The sequence below is a fragment of the Mirounga angustirostris genome, unplaced genomic scaffold (genome assembly GCF_029215605.1).
Source record: "Mirounga angustirostris isolate CCGP_5_RB_7025 unplaced genomic scaffold, mMirAng1.0.hap1 SCAF_8, whole genome shotgun sequence".
In the NCBI taxonomy this organism is placed as follows: Eukaryota; Metazoa; Chordata; class Mammalia; order Carnivora; family Phocidae; genus Mirounga; species Mirounga angustirostris.
In genome coordinates, this window is record NW_026991716.1 from 28,667,386 (window position 1) to 28,689,644 (window position 22,259).

At 48.6% G+C, this 22,259-nt stretch overlaps 1 protein-coding gene across 1 annotated transcript; it reads left to right on the top strand.

The window, feature by feature from the left end:
- The first annotated feature begins 7,961 nt into the window (after positions 1 to 7,961).
- Positions 7,962 to 9,526, top strand: MICA (MHC class I polypeptide-related sequence A). The gene is given in 2 exon segments (XM_064598328.1): positions 7,962 to 8,149; positions 9,307 to 9,526. Coding segments are annotated over 2 exon segments (408 nt in total).
- Positions 9,527 to 22,259: the final 12,733 nt, after the last annotated feature.

The window sequence follows — 22,259 nt, forward strand, 5'->3', positions numbered from 1 at the left end:
CCCCTGCTTGTGTTCCCTCTCTCGCTGTGTCTCTCTCTGTCAAATAAATAATAAATAAAATCTTTTAAAAAAAAAGAAAGAGAACCAAAGGGATTATATTCAGGAAAACCATAGAACTGTAGGGAATGAAGAACCCACTCTTAAAGTTTGCGTATGGTCTCACTCACCTCAGGACTCAGCCTAAAGAGCAGCAGGAAAAGTGTCTAGGACATATGCGAAGGACACCCACTTACTAATCTTTGTTTTGTTTTGCTCTGTTTTTAACTCTAGGAGAGTTAACATACAGTATTATATTAGTTTAAGGTGTACAGTATAGTGATTCAACAATTCTGTACATTACTCTGTGCTGGTCAGGATAAGTATGCTCTTAATCCCCTTCACCAGCTTCACCCATCCCCCTACCCACCTGCCCTCTGGTAACCCCCAGTTTGCTCTCTCTAGTTCTGAGCCTGTTTTTTGGTTTATCTCTTTTTCTCCTGTCCATTTGTTTTGTTTCTTAAATTCCACATATAAGTGAAATCATATGCTATTTGTCTTTCCCTGACTGATATTTCACTTAACATTATACTCTCTTGATCCATCTGTGTTGTTGCAAATGGCAAGATTTCATTCTTTTATATGGCTGAGTAACATCCCATTGTATAAATATACCACATCTGCTTAACTTACTCATCTATCGATGGACACGTGGTCTACTTTCATAATTTGACTACTGTAAATAACACTGCAATAAACACAGGGGTATATATATATCTTTTTGAATTAGTGTTTTCATAATCTTTGGATAAATACCAAGTAACGGAATCGCCGGATCATATGGTAGTTCTATTTTTAATTTTCTGAGGCAACTCCATACTGTTTTCCACAGTGGCTGCACTGGTTTGCATTCCCACTGCAGTGCTGGAGGGTTCCTTCTGCTCCACGTCCTCACCAACATCTGTTGTTTCTTGTGTTGTTGATGTTAGCCATTCTGACAGGTGGGAGGTGGTATCTCATTGTGGTTCTGATTTGCATTTCCCTGATGCCGAGCGATGTTGAGCACCTTTTCATGTGTCTGTTGGCCATCTGGATGTCTTCTTTGGAAACATATCTGTTCATGTTTTCTGTCCATTTTTTAATTGGAATATTGGTTTTTAGGGCATTGAATTGTATAAGTTATTTGTATATTTTGGTTACCAACCCTTTATTGGATATATCATTTGCAAATATCTTCTCCCATTCCATAAGTTGCTTTTTAGTTTCGTTGTTTCCTTCCCTGTGCAGAAGCTTTTAAGTTTGAGGTAGCCCCAATAGTTTTTTTTTTACTTTTCTTTCCCTTGCCTCAAGAGACATACCTAGAAAAATGTTGCTGTGCCCAGTGTCAGAGAAATTATGGCCTGTGTTCTCTTCTAGGATTTTTATGGTTTCAGGCCTCACATTGAGGTCTTTAGTTGATTTTGAATTCATTTTTGTGTATGGTGTTAGAAGATGGTCCAGTTTCATTCTTATTATACATTGCCGTCCAGTTTTCCCAACACCATTTGTTGAAGAGACTGTCTTTTCCCCATCGCATATTCTTTCCTGCTTTGTTAAAGATTAATTGACCATATAATTGTGGGTTTATTTCTGGATTTTCTACTCTGTTCTATTTAACTCTGTGCCAATTCCATACCATTTTGATGACTACAGGACTCTGAGATATGATCCTTCTACAGCTTTGTAATATAACTTGAAGTCTGGAATGTGATGCCTCCAGCTTTGCTTTTGTTTTTCAAGATTGCTTTGGCTATTTAGGCTCTTGTGGTTCCATACAAATTATTAGGATTGATTGTTCTAGCTCTGTGAAAAATGCTGTTGGTATTTTGATAGGGATTGCATTAAATATGTAGATTGCTTTGGGTAGGTTAGACATTTTAGCAGTATTTATTTATTTTTATTATGTTATGTTAATCACCATACATTACATCATTAGTTTTTGATGTAGTGTTCCATGATTCATTGTTTGCATATAACACCCAGTGCGGCATGCAGAACGTGCCTTCTTTAATACCCATCACCGGGCTAACCCATCCTCCCACCCCCCTCCTCTCTAGAACCCTCAGTTTGTTTTTCAGAGTCCATCGTCTCTCATAGTTTGTCTCCCCCTCCGATTTCCTCCCCTTCATTTTTCCCCTCCTGCTATCTTCTTCTTCTTTTTTTTTTTTAAACATATAATGTATTATTTGCTTCAGGTTTAGCAGTGTTTTTGCTTCCAATCCATGAGCATAGATTGTCTTTCCATTTCTTTGTGCCATCTTCGATTTCTTTCATCAGTGTTTTATAGTTTTTGGAGTACAGGTCTTTCACCTCTTTGGTTAAGTACTTTATTATTTTGGGTGCAATTTTAAATGTGATTGTTTTTTAATTTCTTCTATTGCTGCTTCAATATTGGAGTATAGAAATGCAAGAAATTTCTGCACATTGACTTTCTATCCTGTGACATTACTAAATACATTCATCAGTTCTAGTGGTTTTTTGGTGGAGTCTTGTGTTTCCTATATACGGTATCATGTCATCTGCAAATAGTGAAAGTTTTCGTTCTTCCTTACCTATTTGAATTTTTTTTATTCCTTTTTCTTATCTGACTGCTGTTGCTAGGAAGTCCAGTACTATCTGGAATAAAGGTGGTGAGAGTGGACATCCTTATCTTGTTCCTGATCTTAGGGGGAAAGCTCTCAGTTTTTCCCCATCAAGGATAATGTTAGCTGTGGGTTTTTCATATACAACCATAATAAATAATAATGTTGAGATATGATCCTTCTAAAACAACTTTGTTGAGGGTTTTTATCATGAATGTATGTTGTATTTTGTCAAATGCTTTTTCTGCATCCATTGTAATGATTATGTGGTTCTTATCATTTTTCTGATTCATGTGATGTATCACATTGATTGATATGCAAATATTGAATCACCCTTGATACCCAGGAACAAATCCCAGTTATGGTAGTTAATCATTTTTTGGATGTACTGTTAAATTTCATTTCTACAGGAGTGCAAGAACGTCTGAGCTGCTCTGGGCCCTAGGGATCTGAAGCCTCTGAGGTTGGGGCCCTAACCCTCACCTGCCCAGAGCCTATCCCTGCAGCATTTGGCTGCATTGCCCCCAGATCTAACCCTGCTGGGGATCTGGAATCTCTGGCTTCCAGCCTTCTGGCAGTTTTTGCTTCTGGTGCCAGGCCTGGTGGAGCAGGTTTTCTGGTGCTCCTGGTTTGTGTCCCTGGGCCCTGAACTTAGGGGACTTCAGTGGTCACCAGCTAAGCTCATGTCCTGCTCATGATGGGTTGTCTCTTCTCAGCATGAAGGGGCGTGGCCAACAGTTTCCTTCAGATTGTATTTTTGGCCTTGATTCTCCGCTGCGGTGCTGAGCCCTCCACTGCGAGGGCCACAGCGAGGTGGGCAGAGTCACAGCCATGGGGACAGTGTGTCCAGCTGCTTCAGGCCAGGTTTGCCTTTCTGCTGGGGAGCTCTGCAGATGCATGGGGTTCAGTCTGGCTGACTGAAGCCCAAGGAAGGCCCAGGGGTCTGGGAGGGATTTGGTAAGTGTTGCAGGGCCCATGTCTTCTACCCAGTGGTACAGGGGTGGGGGGTGGGGGGACTGTTGCCACCACAGCTCAAGGCCCCTTCTCCCATCTCCTCATCTCCCCTCAGGAACTCCTATGCCCCCCCCTGCCATTCTCTTTCCTTTCTCTGATCCCCTTCTTGATCCTCACCAACCCCCATCTCACCTCTTCCCCTCATGGACCATTGCCCACAAGGAGCCCTCTGGCCAGGACTCTTCGGGCCCCAACTTTTCCCAACTCTAACTTTCTGAGAGGGCCCTTTGCCCAGAGGGTCTCCCTCCCACTGCCCTCCTGCCCTCAGCAAGGGGAGCCCTGCAGCAGGGTGCTCAGCTCCTTGTGTATAGACTTGTCCTCTGTCTTGGCAGATCCTCCCCCTCCTTCCCCTCCAATGCAGGCACCTGCCCTGGGCCCTCCTTCATCCTGGGCCATCACCCAGCACCACCCTGTCCCCACTCCTTCAGCCTACCTTCACCCTCTTGTGACCTCCACTCTCCCTGTGGGCTGGACTCCGGGTCTCCCGGTTCCCTCTGCACCCCTCCTCCAGGGCCCCTTGCCTGCCTGCACCCTTGCCCACTTGCCTGGCCCTCACCAAGCTCTCCTCTCTCAGGAGCTCCTCCCATGGGCCCCTTGCAGTCAGCACGCCTCCTCCAGGCTCTCAGCCCACACCCCCTCCTCTCCTGTCAGCCTGTAATTAAGTTTTTTCAGGGCACCCAGTCCCCCATTCCCAGGCCCTCAGCATTACTCTCCCCTGCTGCCTCTTGCCGTCTCCCCCACCAACCAGAAAACTGCTCCAGGTCCAACTGTCCAGATCCTTGGCCCTCATCCCTCCTTTGGTTCCTTGACCCCATTGGGCCTCACTCCTGACATCTAGTCCCCAAACTGGTTGCTCCTGCTACATGGTTAGCAGCTGCCTTTTGCTCCAGCCAGCCTTCGCCCCAGCCTGCCCGACCTCTGCTGGATGACACCCTTAACCCTTTGGGGGTCTGACCTGCCCCCACTCCCAGAACCACCCCCACCATGCAGGTCCTTCCCCAAGGTGTGCACCATGGCATTTTGGTTCTATTTTCTCTTCCATTCCCCCTCCTTTCTTTTTCTTCTTTTTTAAAAAGATTTTATTTATTTATTTGACAGAGAGAGACACAGCAAGAGAGGGAATACAAGCACGGGGAGTGGAAGAGGGAGAAGCAGACTTCCCGAGGAGCAGGGAGCCCGATGCGGGGCTCGATGATCCCAGGACCCCTCCCCCTCCTTTTTTTTTTTTTTTTTAAGATTTTATTTATTTGCGAGAGAGAGAATGAGAGACAGAGAGCATGAGAGGGAGGAGGGTCAGAGGGAGAAGCAGACTCCCCGCTGAGCAGGGAGCCTGACATGGGACTCGATCCCGGGACTCGATCCCAGGACTCCAGGATCATGACCCGAGCCGAAGGCAGTCGCTTAACCAACTGAGCCACCCAGGCGCCCCTCCTCCCCCTCCTTTCTAATACAGACTACACTTGGGGTGCCTGGGTGATTCAGATAGTTAAGCGTCTGCCTTCGGCTCAGGTCATGGTCCCAGCGTCCTGAGATTGAGCCCTGCATCCGGCTCCCTGCTCAGCGGGGGGTCTGCTTCTCCCCCTCCCTCTGCTTCTCCCCCTGCTCATATTCTCTCTCTTTCTGTATCTCTGTGTCTCAAATGAATAAATTAAAAAAAAAAATTCTTAAAAAAAATACAGACTACACTTGGGACTACACTCTGAGACCCCTGCCTACTGCCTCTCCCCAGGGAACACTGGCAGGTCCAGCCCATCCCCACATGGGGCCTCACTCTGATACTCTTCCACTTGGGGCTAGGCCCACACTTTCCCCTCCCCCAGGGGCACTGGCTTATCCTAAATCCCTTGTGGTCACAATCCCCCCCACAGCACTCTGCCTCACTGCCCCTCCCTCCCATGGTCCCACCATGTCCCTGATGAGCCTTCATTACAGGCAGCAGCCCCTGGCTCTCCACTCCACGCTAACCCCCTGTGCACCATGGCAGCTCTGGTCATGGATCCCTCACCCTTGGGTGCCCACTGTCCCTCCCTCCCTGCTGACAAGACCTCTGTTTCACCGTGGCTTTCTTGCCCCTCCCTTGCTCTCTGCAGGCCAGCCTCACCCCTTGACCTCCTACCTTCACCTCTTTACAGGAGCCCGTGCCTCCCTCCCCTGGCTCCTGTCCTGCATGTCTGCCCATCTCCCCCACACCCCTCTGCCATTCCTTCTTCCCTCTCCTTCCTGCCCCCTCTCCTCTCTTCCTGCATTGGAAAGCCTCCGTCCTGTCCCTTGCACAGGGGCATTTTCTGCATGCTCAAGACTTCAAGCAGCTCAGGACAGCAGAGCTTTTCTTTTTTCTTTTTCTTTTTAATTTAAATTCCATTAGCCAACATATAGTACATCATTAGTTTCAGATGGAGTGTTCAGTGATTCATTAATTCTGTATAACACCCAGTGCTCATCAGATCACAAGTCCTCCGTACTGCCCATCACCCAGTTACCCCATCTCTGCACCCCCTTATTCCTTATATTCTTTCTCTACTTGACTTACTTCATTTAGCATAATACCATCCAGTTCTATCCATGTTGATGCAAATTGTGGGTATTCTGATGGCTGAATGATATTCCATTGTATATATGAACCAAACCTTCTTTATCCATTCATCTGTTGAAGGACATCTTGGCTCCTTCCAGTTTGTCTATTGCGGACATTGCTGCTATGAACATTGGGGTTTCACTACATCTGTATCTTTGGGGTAAATACTCAGTAGTGCAAATGCTGGGTCGTAGGGTAGCTCCATTTTTAACTTCTTGAGGAGCCTCCATACTGTTTTCCAGAGTGGCTGCACCAGCTTGCATTCCCACCAACAGTGTAGGAGGGTTCCCCTTTCTCTGCATCCTCGCCAACATTTGTTGTTCCCTGTCTTGTTAATTTTAGCCATTCTAACTGGCGTAGGGTGATATGCCATTGTGGTTTTGATTTGTATTTCCCTGACGACAAGTGATGTTGAGCATTTTTTCATGTGTTTGTTGGCCATTTGTATGTCCTCTTTGGAGAAATGTCTGTTCATGTCTTCTGCCATTTCTTGACTGGATTATTTGTTCTTTGGGTGTTGAGTTTGAGAAGTTATTTATAGAACTTGGATACCAGACCTTTTTCTGTTATATCATTTGCAAATATCTTCTCCCACTCCATAGGTTGCTTTTTAGTTTTGTTGACTGTATCCTTTGCCGTACAGAAGCTCTTTATCTTGATGAAGTCCCAATAGTTCATTTTTGCTTTTGTTTCCCTTACTTTAGAGACATGTCTTGGAAGAAGTTGCTGTGGCTAAGGTCGAAGAGGTTACTGCCTGTGTTCTCCTCTAGGATTTTGATGGATTCCTTTCTCACATTTAGGTCATTCTCCCCTTTTGAGTTTATCTTTGTGTATGGTGTAAGAGATAGTCCAGTTTCATTCTTCTGCATGTGGCTGTCCAATTTTCCCAACACCATTAACTGAAGAGACTCTTTTTTCCATTGGATGCTCTTTCCTGCTTTGTTGAAGATTAGTTGTCCATAGAGTTGAGGGTCCATTTCTGGGTTCTCTGTTCTGTTCCACTGATCTATGTGTCTGTTTTTGTGCCAGTACCATACTGTCTTGATGACTGCAACTTTGTAATATAGCGTGAAGTCAGGCATTGTGATGCCCTCAGCTTTGGTTTTCTTTTTCAGCATTCCCCTGGCAATTCGGGGTCTTTTCTCGTTCCAAATTTTAAGATTATTTGTTCCATTTCTGTGAAAAAAGTTGATGGTGTTTTGATAGGGATTGCATTGAATGTGTAGATTGTTTTGGGCAGCGTAGACATTTTAACGATGTTTATTCTTCCAATCCATGAGCATGGAGTATTTTTCCATCTCTTTGTGTCTTCTTCAATTTCTTTCATAAGTGGTCTGTAGTTTCTAGAGTACTGATCCTTTACCTCTTTGGTTAGGTTTATTCCTTGGTATCTTATGGTTTTTGGTGCAATTGTGAATGGGATCTCTTCCTTAATTTCTATTTCTTCAGTCGCATTGTTAGTGTATAGAAATGCAGCTGATATCTGTGCACTGGTTTTGTATCCTGCCACTTCCTGAATTGCTGTATGAGTTCTAGCAATTTGGGGGTGGAGTCTTTTAGGTTTACCCCATAAAGTATCATGTCATCCAGCAGAGCTTTTCTGAGAAACATTTGACGTGCGGTTACTTCCAGAAAGCAGTTTCATCTGTGGTCTCCTCCCTGCCCCATAGGATCCCAAGGACTTTGTTATAACCTCACAGGGGTGTCCCCGCATGGATCTGTGCATCAGAGATTTTTCACTGAGGGATGCTTGGATGGTCAGGCCTTCCTGCACCATGACATTGAGAGAGATGTGGCACAGCTTCAGGGACTGTGGGCAGGAGCAGTCCTGGGACACAGAGACCAGAGACTTGAGAGAGACCAGGAAGGGCCTCAGAAAGACTCTGTCAAACATCCTGGCCCTGCAGGCACAGAAAGGAAATGACAGTGGCGTCAGAGCAAGAAGGATGGGAGACCGTTCCCAGTGAAGTTCAGGGCAGAAAGGAGGGACCTGTCTCTTCTCACTGGAGTTGGCTGGGGGTGGGGGTGAGGACCGACGGTCTGTGCATTTCAGCTCAAGGTGGCCATTACTGAGCCAGCACAGGGAAGACCTGGAGGAGAGCAGGTTGGACCCCTTTGGCAGGAGTTTGTCACTGGGGCAGGGAAAGCAGAGGGACACAGGATGGGAGAAGTCACTACTGACTGGAGGCAGACATGCATTCCCTCCAGGAGGTCTGGGGCTCGAGATCTGAGAAGACAAGAGCACCAGGGCTTTGAGCATTTCCACTAAGATGGGGAACTCTTTCTCTCCTATGACCTGAAGGCCCATGGATGGACAGTTTCCTGGCCCTCCATTCATACCTTGGCTATGGAAATCAAGAAGTCCTGGGATGCAGATGGCTTTCAAAGCCAGGATTCCTCACCCATATGCACGGAGAGCTTCGGGGAAGCCTGCAGAAATATCTGGAACCCTGGATGGGCTTCTTTGGCAGACGAGGTATAACCCTGGAGCAGGGGCCTTCCTCTCCCCCAGATCCATTGAGCCCCCCACAACAACCCTGTCCAAGGAAGCCCTCCCTGTCCTAAAGGATGCACATATATTCTGTTGGTGCACTGTATTGTGATCTGCCCGTCCTGTTACAGCATCTGGATAAAGACACCAAGCAAGTGGGAATGGAAATGTGCTTTCCCAGGTCAATAGTCCAGGAAGACAGTGGACTCTCCTACATAAAGTTGAACCAGGGGAGGTGGGTGTCAGGCAGGAGAGGAACCCTAGCCTCCTTGTCACAAAGAGTTCCCTTATAGTCCCCTCAGCCCAAGAGCCCACCCTTCATACCCTCTCCTCAACATCAACACACAGATTCAAGAGAGTGAGCCCTGGATCCCAGACCCATCCTCCTGCCAGTCCAAAGGAATTTGGGTTCCAGGGCACGGAACAGACTTGGAGAAGGTCTGGGGTCAATGAGGGCTCCAGCCAGAGGTGGAAAGGTGGGAGAAGCAGCCCACTTCTGTCTTCTGTAGAGGGGAACAGGGCTCAGCCATGTGCCTCACTGGCTCTGTGCTTTCTCCTCAGTGTCCCCAACAGTGAACAGTCCCCAACAGCCTTGGAGAGCATGGTCCCCCAACATGCTGGGCTTTCAGTTTCTCTCCCGGGAATATCGCCCTGACCTGGCTTCAGGATCAGGAACCCCTGAGCCAGGATGCCCAGCAGTTTAGGGGAGTCCTGCCTGGTGGGAATGGGACCTACTAGGTGTGGGGGGCCATAAGGATTCCCCAGGGAGAGGAGCAGAGGTTCACTGGCCACATGGAAGCCACAGGGAGCCACACTGCACACCCTGTACATTTGGGTAAACCTGGGTGATCATGGAGGGGGTTCTGACTCTGGTCGGGTCAGGAGCTGGGGGCGGGGGGACAGGAGAGCAGGCCCATGGTCCTGGGGAACCCAGGTTAATATAAGGCCTTTTTCCAGGAAAGGCCCTGGCGCACCAGCATGGACGGACAACCATCTGCCTGCTGTTGCTGCTTTTCTTACTTACTTTTCTTACTGTCATCATTGCGCGTGTCTTTTCTCCAAGAATAAGACGTCAGTCATCAGCAGCTGTGGGAGCCCAGGTGAGAAATCTGGCCAGTGGGTGGGATCAGAGCCTGGGACATGGGGTCCCTCATGTATTCCTCTGCACAGATTGGAGGGACGACAAGCTTCTGTAACAGGAGCTGAAAGTCATGGTGAGAGGGGCTGGGAGCCACGTCTGCATCTTCACCCTTAGCCCTGCTCAAAGCCAGGGTCCCCAGGGCCCGTGAGTGGTGAGCAGGTGTCTCCTTGCTCTGGGTGAGGATTGGCAGTGTGGGCTGGGGCTCCCTGCTCTGAGCTTGTCCATACTTCTCTCTAGTCTCAGGTTCAGCAGGACTCATCCCAGCGTGATGCATGGGGACCACGTGCTGACTGGAGAGGGCCCAGGTGATCATGGGATCAGAGCGACACAAGCAGGAAAGGGTCCAAGACTTAGTGGGGAAGGGTTCAACACTGGGGAGGAATCCAGACAAAAGATGATGACTCCATTTCATTCCAGTCTACACCTGCTCTAACTTCTCCAGCCATCATGAGGAATCCAAGAAAAAGACTCACAAGGCTCCACCTAGGGGTCAATGGAAGGTGCCAGAGCCCTGCCTGTGATGTCCCCTTAGGAGGTCCCACTTACAACACACAGATGTGTCCTGAGCACAGATGGTTACCTTTGGTCCACTTTGAAGCCCATCAAACTGCTCCTCCAGGACCTGTCTCCCAAGATGTTCCTCAGGGTCACTCCTACCTGTACTCTTTCCTGGGTCCCATCACATGCCCCATGCTTCCTGGAGTGTCCTTGTGGGTCATATGCAAGAGTACATGCATATGACCATTGGGAAGAGAGGGCCAGGCCATTCTCAGGATAGCTGTGGCCACTGGTTGTATCTTGCCTCCCTGATTGGTCCTGTCTAGCCCATCAGGGCACAGACCAAGGGACCATTTAGGGCAGGGCATTCTGTCTGTGTCCTGTGGCCTCATGTTGCCCTCCTTGAGTCAGCTTGCTTTCTTGTGGTTCTCACTGCCCTGTACATTTGGAGGAAGGGATGGTCAGAATGATTACCATGTAGGGCACTTGGGTGGCTCATTCGATTAAATTTCCGATTCTTGATCTCGGCGCAGGTCTTGATCTCAGGGTCATGAGTTCAAGCCCCATGTTGGTTTCCACGCTGGGCATGAAGCCTCCTCAAAAAAAAAAAAAAAAAAGATTCCTGTGTAATCAGCCTGCTTGAGGGGAGATGAAAAGGGAAAGACAGAATTTTGTGTTTGGGCAAAGAACAAGGCAATGCATGAAACAGGGAAACAATGGAGTGTGTGGGGTATGCAGGGCCTGGGGTCTTTCTGTTGATTTCAACACTTCTGTGTGACCATCATGGAGGGCAACTGATTTCTCACTCTTGAACCTAATTTGTTTATAAGCCGGCCCTTGGTCTTGGGCAGACTGGGATGGTTAGTCACCCTACCCCACACTGAGGGCCTGAAACCAGGTCACAACTAGAGATAGGGTCCATGCAGTTCTGCAGGTGTTCCTGATGTCCTCTGGGGTGGCCCTCCCAGAGTGAACATCAGTTATGATTCTATGGGGTAGAAATGGTTGCCTTATATGCCATTGGGACATTTACTGGAGAAAGAGTATGAAAGTTGTGTGCCAATTTCTCAAATTCTGCTTTAAATTTTAATGTCCAGAAACAAATTATTTCAGCTCACTAGCCTTAATAGGATTTCCTCCACTACTGAGCTGGCCTAGCATATTAACGGAACAGGCATTCAAAGGGGAGGGGGCCATCTAGGAGGGTTCCATGTGGGAGGTAGGGGAGAGATGGGGGCAGTGACAGTCTCAGGGTGCAGAGGGTGGACAGGCAGTCTCAGGCTTGTGGTCTCAAGAACCCCCTGGACCTCATTTACAAGAAGATTGTTACAGGCTCTGCCTGTATTGCCTAGTGGAATCCCTGCTAGGATCAGGGCAGGAAGGCCCTGGCAGCCATAGCCAAGCACACTTGGGGAAGACCTGTGATTCCAGGTGCAAGTGGACCAAGAAGGAGCAGGGAAGGTCAAGTGTAGCCTGGGAGCCTGGGCTAGGGGGGAGGGTGGAGGGCAAGGTCAGGCCTCTGTGAGCCTGGGCGCTCCTGAGTCAGGTCATGTACAGACCCCGCTGCAGCCCTCTTTTTCTAGACTGTGCCTGCTGGTCCCCTGAGCTTTCTGATGTGCCTTCCGGTTAGGAGCTGCTGGCTCAGGGCTAGGGGAGGGAGGAGGCTGAGCTGCAGTTGGGCTCAGTGTCTGTAGTTGAGCGACACTGGCAAGCAGACAGCAGCCCTGGGGCACAGGTGCTCATGCTCATGCAGGTGGGGATCCAGACAGCTAGGGAGAGAAGGTGCTGTGTTTGTGACCACTGCCTGGCCTGGAGGAAGAGGTAATAGGACCTGTCTTTCAGGGGTGCCCTGTGCTCTGTGGGTGGATGGGTTGGGACTTGAGGGGAGGGAAGGCTTTGAGCTTCTGCTCCAGGGTGTTGTTTTTGGTCCCAGGGTCCTTTCCTGCTCCTGTCTGGTGGTTGGTGGAAGCAGGTCCAGGTGACGATGCTGAGGGATCATGGGGGGAGACCAGCAAAGGCTGGCTAAAGGGGTGAGAGAGAGAAAACAGTGAGGGTGTTACCCTCTTTCAGAGAAAGGCAAAGCTGAGTTTGGACAACTGAAGGAGAAGTCCTGAGAGCATACAAAGCAATATTCAGCACCAGCTGGGCTTCTATTGGTTTCTCTTTTCTCCCTAAACTTGTTAGTCTTCAAGACCTGGATTAACACCAGATGGCACCAATAGGCCATAATGGCAGCAAGCAGCATTTAACAGCCTCAGTGCACTCCCCACTGAGAAGCAACATATTCTGGAATATTCTCGGCCATTCAGATCTTCAGATGACTGTAAGCCCAGACCATGTCACACAGAGCAAAAGAGCTGCTGTTGGGCCCAGCTGACCCACACAATGAGGGGGAATAAAGGTGGTTGTATTATTTGGAGATTTTTTGTTATCTAGCAATAGGTAACAGCAATATATAATGTATTTCTATTATTATATTTTTATTTATTGTCTGTCTTTCCTGTCAGATGGCAAGCATTAGGACGATATAGGACATAGGACAATAGGACACAAGCATAGGACAATAAGACACAGCCATGTGCTGTGTCCCTGGCATTAAATGATTACCAGACCTAACACAAACATTGGCCCAGAAGCATTCATGGAATATAGTTAGAGGAATGAATGAATGAATGAATGAATGCATGCATGCTATGACCAGAATTCCTTAAAGTTGGGCTTGGGGCTGGAAGGAGGAAAGTTTATGGGTGTTTGATATGGGGAGTTCTTTTTTAAAAAAATTTTTTATTGTTATGTAAATCCCCATACATTACATTGTTAGTTTTAGATGTAGTGTTCCATGATTCATTGTTTGTGCATAACACCCAGTGCTCCATGCAGAACGTGCCCTCCTCAATACCCATCACCAGGCTAACCCATCCTCCCACCCCCCTCCCCTCTAGAACCCTCAGTTGTTTTTCAGAGTCCATCGTCTCTCATGGTTCGTCTACCCCTCTGATTCCCCCCCTTCATTCTTCCCCTCCTGCTACCTTCTACTTCTTCTTCTTCTTTTTTTTTCTTAACATATATTGCATTATTTGTTTCAGAGGTACAGATCTGAGATTCAACAGTCTTGCACAATTCACAGCGCTTACCAGAGCACATACCCTCCCCAGTGTCTATCACCCAGTCACCCCATCCCTCCCACCCCACCCCCCACTCCAGAAACCCTCAGTTTGTTTCCTGAGATTAAGAATTCCTCATATCAGTGAGGTCATATGATACACATCTTTCTCTTTTTTTTTTTTAATTTTTTTTTTTTAAGATTTTATTTATTTGCGAGAGAGAGAATGAGAGAGAGAGAGCATGAAAGGGAGGAGGGTCAGAGGGAGAAGCAGACTCCCCGCTGAGCAGGGAGCCCGATGCGGGACTCGATCCCGGGACTCCAGGATCATGACCTTAACCAACTGAGCCACCCAGGCACCCCCACATCTTTCTCTTTTTGACTTATTTCGCTCAGCATAATACCCTCCAGTTCCATCCATGTCATTGTAAATGGCAAGATCTCATTCCTTTTAATGGCTACATAATATTCCATTGTATATATATATGTGGCTAGGACTTCTAATACTATGTTGAATAGCAGTGGTGATAGTGGACATCCCTGCCGTGTTCCTGACCTTAGGGGGAAAGCTCTGTTTTTCCCCATTGAGAATGATATTCACTGTGGGTTTTTCATAGATGGCTTTTGTGCTATTGAGGTATGTACCCTCTATCCCTGTACTCTGACGAGTTTTCATCAAGAAAGGATGCTGTACTTTGTCAAATGCTTTTTCTGCATCTATTGAGAGGATCATATGGTTCTTGTTCTTTCTTTTATTAATGTATTGTATCACATTGATTGATTTGCAGATGTTGAACCTTGCAGCCCAGGGATAAATCCCACTTGGTCGTGGTGAATAATCCTTTTAATGTACTGTTGGATCCTATTGGCTAGTATTTTGGTGAGAATATTTGCATCCATGTTCATCAAGGATATTGGTCTGTAATTCTCCTTTTTGATGGGGTCTTTGGTTTGGGGAATCAAGGTAATGGTGGCCTCATAAAACGAGGTTGGAAGTTTTCCTTCCATTTCTACTTTTTGGAACAGTTTCAGAAGAATAGGTATTAATTCTTCTTGAAATGTTTGGTAGAATTCCCCTGGGAAGCCATCTGGCCCTGGGCTTTTGTTTGTTGGGACATTTTTGATTATTGCTTCAATTTCCTTAGTGGTTATAGGCCTATTCAGGTTTTCTATTTCTTCCTGGTTCAGTTTTGGTAGTTTATACATCTCTAGGAATGCATCCATTTCTTCCAGATTATCTAATTTGCAGGCATATAGTTGCTCATAATATGTTCTTATAATTGTTCGTATTTCTTTGGTGTTGATTTTGATCTCTCCTCTTTTTTTTTTTTTTAAAGATTTATTTATTTATTTGAGAGAGCGAGAATGAGAGAGAGAGAGTACATGAGAGCGGGGAGGGTTAGGGGAGAAGCAGGCTCCTCACCAAGCAGGGAGCCCGATGCGGGACTCGATCCAGGGACTCCAGGATCATGACCTGAGCCGAAGGCAGTCGCTTAACCAACTGAGCCACCCAGGCGCCCCTGATCTCTCCTCTTTCATTCATGATTTTATTTATTTGGGTCATTTCTCTCTTCTTTTTGATAAGTCTGGCCAGGGGTTTATCAATCTTGTTAATTCTTTCAAAGAACCAGCTCCTAGTTTCCGTTAATCTGTTCTACTGTTCTTTTGGTGTCTATTTCATTGATTTCTGCTCTGATCTTTATAATTTCTCTTTTCCTGCTGAGTTTTAAACTGCTGTATTCTAAACATAAAAATAATACAAGAAGCTTCTCTTTCAGTCGTGGGTTTTATTGTTAAAAATACTTGTGAATGCATACTAATTCACTTCTAGATGTCGGAGGCACCAAAAGGCATTATAATGTGTCTTCCCCTCGAATACAAAAACTTCAGTGTTGCTCTGGGATTTTACACTCTCTCTAGAATCCCCTTGAGATTTCTGAGTGTGAAAGAAACCACATTGGACACAAGGTTGTATAGCAAACAAGCTCTAGATAAATAGGGCTTTTATTTGAGTGGGCAATACTGTTTGGACAAATGAAAACATTATGGGATTTCTAGAGAAGAAACTCGTTATACATTCCATAGATATGCTTTGGCTGAAAGTGGCAGAAACGCAACCCAGGCTGTCAGAATGGGGGGAGGGGGGGTTTGTTGTCAGTGAACAAACAAAACTAGCAAGAATGCTACTGTCCTTGTGTGACTGGAACCAGGGTGTGGAATGCAGGTAAAACCTCCCCATCTCTTATTTCCTCTTTTCTCTGTACTGGATCATTTTTCAGACCAATCACCGGTACAAGCTCTAGTTTTAGCCCTTTCTAGGTTCGTCCCTCTCAGCTTGCCAACAAAGAAACACAGAGGTCTTCTCTGGTCCACAAGAAGAGATTTCTAGGACAGGATTTTGAATCAATGACCTGAATCCTGGCTTTTCTTTGAGTGGGCTGTAGTATTTGGGCGAATAAAAGGACTATGTTGTTGCTAGAAAAAAGTGTAACTTCATTACTCATCAGGTATTTCTTGGCTAAACATAGCAAAATGTAACTCATGCTTGTCAAAATGGAGGTTCTTTGTCTTAGTGAACAGTGGAGGGAAAGCAGGGAAACAGTGAGGCTCCCACACAGGCAGCTGGCCTCGGGCCCTCCCCGCTGGATGGGAAGCAGCAGTCTGTCCGGGAAGGGCTGTCTTGGGCCCGCGCTGCCACCATGGGGTGGGGGGTGACTGAGTCTGGGTTTCTGTGTGAAGAACCACGTGGCTTTCACACTAAGCTATGCCCTTCAACTTCCACGCTACCGGGGCTACAAAGGGTCACTGGACCTTCCGGCTACCTTATTCCGGTTTCTCCACTTGTCGGCAAGGAGAGAGGCCATTTATCCGAGGCCCCTCACAGATGACAACAGTGCCACTGGTCTCTCTCCGAGAGAGGCCTGGGGCCCATGGGACCACTGTCCTGTCCTTCCCCCAGGTGGAAGTGGGTGCAGTTTCCAGCGCCCACAACTGGGTCCCTAGCCCTTGAAAAGGGACTTCCTGAAATCACAGAGAAAGACAGATGTGCTGCCAAGAGTCTGAAGCAGTTCGGAGCTCAGAAGGGTATTTGATGTAGACGCTTGTTCTCCCTTCTACCTGATGAGAGTGCGGAGTTCATAATGAAGTGTGGGATGCTGGGTCGTTGCCATTTAGGGGAAGGAAAACAGCATGTTCTATACTGGGAATCAAACTCACAGATGTGTCATTTACGGTCAGGAAATCTGTGGGGAAATTATAAAGAAACTTATGGAGCACCTTTTCTACTCACATAGCTTATGATCCTTTCTTCTACTCATGACAAACTAAGCCTAGAGAAATTCTAGAATCCCTTCAAGGCGGTACAATTCAGAGGCAGAATCAGGATTCAACCCCAGTGTCCCTTCGCTTGGAAGGTCGTGCTCTCTGCGGCCGAGCACTCGACAGCTGTTCACAGTAACCCCACAGACACCACACGTCCGTCAACTCCATGAGCCTCTGAGGAAGGAGTGGCCTGAATGAGTTCACCTCCGGCGGGGCAGCTCAAGGCACGTTTTCTGCCCCTTCTCCCTCTTCTCACTGATCTCTGGCTCCACGGTGAGCAGTCCTTCATTTCTTCTTCCAGAGCCCGTGTTGACTGACTTGGAGCAGCACCAGGGAAATCTGGGATCCATCAGAACAGCGGGAAGAAGCTTCCAGGGCAGCCCAAGATGAAGCCCGTTGTGGCACTAGAGAGACTGAGTTTGCACCTGGTATCGCGAAGAGGAGGTGATTTTCCTTCCCACTCTGTGTAGAGAGACTGGGCGGCGCTTCAGCACCTCCTCTTCCTCCCACTTTGTGGAAGTTTCTTGGCACTTGCGGCACAGGCCTGGGAGAGAGGAGCCTTGCTGAGGTCCTAAGGATTCCTGAGAATCAGGCTCAGGGTCCAGCGAGAGGGACTCATAGCTCTTGTACCAAAAGGCGTCTTCTTTACTTCTGTGGATTTGGATTCACTGGTTTTCTGAAAACCTTCTGAGAGATTAGAGAATTGAGAGGCTGTCAGATCACTGACACTCTGTCTGCACATAACACCTTCTCCAAGATTTTCCAACCACAAGATGAGGGAATCTAACCTGACATACTGACAACCACCTGGGACAATCAGATCCAGGGACATTTCAAAATCTAATAGCGTGACCAAGGTCAAACTAGAAGGAGATTCAGTAAAAGAAGAACTGAAAGGAGAGAATGTAGACTTTGGGGGAGATCATCGCTCCTGAACCACAGTGGTCTCCCTTCTTCCCCAGGAAATACGTTCCAAGACTCCCAGGGCCTGCTTGAAATGGCGGAGAGTACAGGACCCTAGATGTACTAGGAGGTTTCCTCTACATACACACCTGAGATAAAGTTTAATTTATAAATCAGGCACAGCATTAATGACATTCACTAATAATAAAATAGAACAAATAGAACAAATACTGTAAAGAAGTTATGCATTCTCTCCCTCTCTCGACTACTGTGTACTGTACTCCTCCTTCTTCTCGTGATGCTGTGAGATCATAAAAGGTCTATGTGAGGAGATGAGGGAGGGGAGTGAGGTCAGCCCCGGGATGTACCTTAGGCTACTATCGACCTTCGACCTCGCGCCGAAGAGCCCAGGAGACCAGGGGAACGGAAAGCACAGAGAGCCGCCGCAGGGACAGCGAAGAACAGCTAGAGTGGCTCTTCCCTGGGGCCACGTGACAGTGACGGGAGTGGACCGGCCGCTTCTGGGCCCCGGTCCCTCCGCGCACGATCCCACAGGCTCCTAACGATGACGCATTCAAGGCGGTTCTAGCACACAGACCTTGCGACAAGGAAACGGAAACTCAGGCAAAACAGTTCCCGCGCTGCGACCACCGCGCCCGGCGGCCGTTGAGCCAGAAGCCAGCGCCGCCCCCGCGGCCCTTCGCGAGGGGAGGCCGCTCTCCGCAGCCCGGGCTGCCGCCGCCCCCGCGCTCCCGCCCCGCGCCCAGCAGCCCCTGGCAGCACCAGGCCCGGGGGGACGGGCGCTGCTCTCCGTCCCCGAGGCCCCGCGGCCGCCGGCAGCGCCGTGGGACAGACGCGACACGGCCGAGCCGCAGCAGCGGGGCCGCGCGCCGCGCGCACAGGCCTCCGCAGAACGCAGCGCGCAGGCGCACGGGCCCCACGGCCCGCGGGGCCCGGCTGGGGAGGCCGCCGGTGCGGTCCTGTGCGGCGCTCGCGGCTGAGGGCACGTCCGAGAGGGCGGCTGCGGCGGACGCGAGGCTGAGGGGGAGGTGGGGAGAGCGACGGGCTGAGGGGGAGGTGGGGAGAGCGACGGGCCCCACGGAATGGCCGCAAGACGGTGCAGCCCAGACCAAGCGCACCGGAGGGCACCGGAGGCGAGGCGGCCACGTCGCCGAGCCGGTGGCATATGCTGCTCAGCGGAGTCCCCGCACAGGGCTCGGCTGGCCCCCTCTGCGGGAGGCGGTGGGCACAGGTCATGGTATCGCAGCCCCACGACTACACGGTGGAAGTGGGGACCCCCCCACTGAAGGGTGGGTGCCCCGCACCCCTGCCACCCTCCTGCCGTGCTCGGGGCTGAGAGATTCACGCTAAACAAGGCAGGTGACGCTACGGAAAGTCCAGACGGCCAGAAAATGCCGGCATCAAGAGCCGTAGAGACCTGAAAACTCGTTCTAATCGTCCGCACGAGGGGAACGATTCTGAAGGCCACTGGGATGGTTAAGTGGCAGAATGTGGGTGCAAACCCAGGCCTCCCGACTCCTAGTCCAGGGCACTTTCCATCAGGCCATGAGGGAGGCCCAAGGCTGAAGGTCCGGGAGAAGAGCTGCACACTCATGGAAAGGTTCAAACATAGAAACCTCTGGAAAAGTCCACCTGCCTCACGCAGGGAATGCAGGAAGCAGGAGAAATCAGGTCACCTCCAGTGGTCACGTCACACCCGCTCTTCTGTCTGAGATGGCGAAGCAACGGGACACAAACCACCTCATCTTTCTGAGACTCAGCTTCTCTCCCATGAGGGAGAAGTGACACTTTCTCTCATTGCCTCCCACAGTCGTCCTGAGCCTGAAATGGGTTCTTTCTGAATTGCCAGATATGGTAAATTCAAGCTGCTTTTATAGTATCCGTTAACACTGATGATTTCCCCACCCTGCGGAAGAGGACAACGAGGAGCACATAGCTGAGGTGAAACAGGAGTAGGGTGCGGGGCTCTGATGTGCATCCAGTGCAGCTCTGACCTTCAGTCTCTTTCTCTAGCAGTAGAAGTGGTCCTGCACCAGGAACTCTGCTCACCCCAAGCTCCTGGTCTCCGAGGATGGACACGTGGGACTCTGAGAGGCTCTCTGCTGGGCCATCTGCTCATCCCCAGAGATTCAACACCAGCCCCTGTGTGCTGGGTCAGGAGGGCTACTCCTCTGGGACCCACCGCTGGATGGTGGCACGGTCATACTGGGGACACTGCCTTCTGAGAGTGGCTTGAGAGTTGGTGAGGGGCAGGGAAGGATTTCTCTGCCAGAAGGAGGGCATCTGGGCTGTGCGGGTCACCACGTGACAGTTCTGGGCGCTCACCATTGCAGACACCAAACTGCCCCACATGAAAATCCCCAGATGGAAGGAGTGACCTTGAATAGCGAGGAGGAGCAGGTGAGCTCTTTAAAAGATAAAGAGGCCGGGCGCCTGGGTGGCTCAGTCGTTAAGCGTCTGCCTTCGGCTCAGGTCATGATCCCAGAGTCCTGGGATCGAGCCCCACATCGAGCCCCACATCGAGCCCCACATCGAGCCCCACATCGAGCCCCACATCGAGCCCCACATCGGGCTCCCTGCTCAGCGGGAAGCTTGCTTCTCCTTCTCCCTCTCCCACTCCCCCTGCTTGTGTTATGTCTCTCTCTGTCAAATAAATAAAACCTTAAAAAAAAAAAAGATAAAGAGGCCATCATTTACTTGTCAGGATTCTTTCACAGGGAAAAGAGTCTCGTTCTTTAGGTTCAGTGGAACATGGATCAGCTGAGCCTGCATCCTTGAACTGGACATGCTTCCCCAGGGCTCTCCTGACACCTGCTCAGACATGTGCTCATCCCCACAGCCATGTTGGGCCCATACTGGGCATCCGTGAAGAGACCTGTGTGGCGGACCCCCTCCCGTCCCATCAGGGGATTCTCAAGGACAGCAGAACATCTGTGGTCTCCGCATATCAAACGGCTCCGTCCCCTGGTTCCTGGTAGAAGACTTGGCACCTGTGTTCCAGGTACTGTGTGTCATCATTCCATTCCCAGCCCACAGCCGCCCCCCTCCAACACCCTGCCCCGCCCAGATCTCCCACCCCCTCCAGCAGCCATCCTAACACCGCAAAGGCACAAGAACCTATGTGCTTGTTGACAGTACGGATTCCTGGTCCGCCCACAGAGAACCCACTGCATAGAACGCATTGCTGGAGATAAAGAGAGCCCCCTCGTGATCAATCAAATAGAATGAGGGATGTCCCAAGTACAGACAGAAAGGAGACCAGTGGTGGCCCAGGGCTGGGGGCAGGGGGAGAGGACCAGATGCAAATCGGTGTCAGGGAACTTTAGGATCAGGGACCTGTTCTGTATACTCGTTGTCGGACTAGTTCCATGAGTCTAAACAATGGTTGATATTCATGTAACTGCACCTCTGCAATTGGGGAATTTTATTTTTTTTAATTTAATTTAATTTAATTTAAATTCACTTAATTAACACATAGTGTATTACTAGTTTCAGAGTTACTTTATGGTTCATTAGTTGCAGATAACACCCAGTGCTCATTACATCATGTGCCCTCCTTTTTTTTTTATTTAAGATTTTTTATTTATTTGACAGAGTCACAGTGAGAGAGGGAACACAAGCAGGGGGAGTGGGAGAGGGAGAAGCAGGCTCTCCGCCGAGCAGGGAGCTTGATGCGGGGCTCGATCCCAGGACCCTGGGATCATGACCTGAGCTGAAGGCAGATGCTTAACGACTGAGCCACCCAGGCCCCCCCAACATGTGCCCTCCTTAATGCCCATCACCCAGCCACCCCATCCTCCCACCCATCTCCCCTCCAGCCACACTTAGTTTGTTTCCTATAGTTGAGTCTCTTATGCTTTTACTCACTCTCTAATTTCGTCTTATTTTCTTTTTCTCTCCCTTCCTCTATGATCCTGTTTTGTTTCTTAAATTCCACATATGAGTGAAATCATGTGGTATTTGTCTTTCTCTGGCTGACTTATTTCACTAAGTATAATACCCTCTAGTTCCATCCACATCATTGCAAATGGTAAGATTTCATTTTTTGATGATTGAGTAATATTCCATTGTATAAAAATACACACTACATCTTCTTTATCCATTCATCTGTCAATGGATATCTGGGTGAATTTTATTTCATATGAGAATCTTAAGAAATAAGAGAAAAGTATAGAGTAAAATGGCAAAAGAAAGATAAATATAAACTAGGTAAATATAAACTAGGAGATAAACTTTAGATAAGTATAGCTAAATATAAACTGGGAGAATTCACTGCGAGCTCTCCTGCCCTGAACTAATTTTAGAGGAAGTCCTGCAGACAAAGGGAAGTGACACTGGATGGTATCGTACAGAATGGAGTAATTAACAAGAGAAATGGTGCTATTCTCTTTATGTAAATTTTCTTCATAATTTCTTTAAAAGACGTATGGCTGTTCAAAGCACTAATTAGTTCATGATATTCTCTGGCTTATACTGTGTGTTGGTGATATGTGTTCCAACAGCAGCACAGAGGGGCTTAACTGGAACTCTGTTGCTACAAGTTTCCTGTATTTACTGGATGGAGTTCAAAGTTACTTTAAGTAGACTGTGAAAAG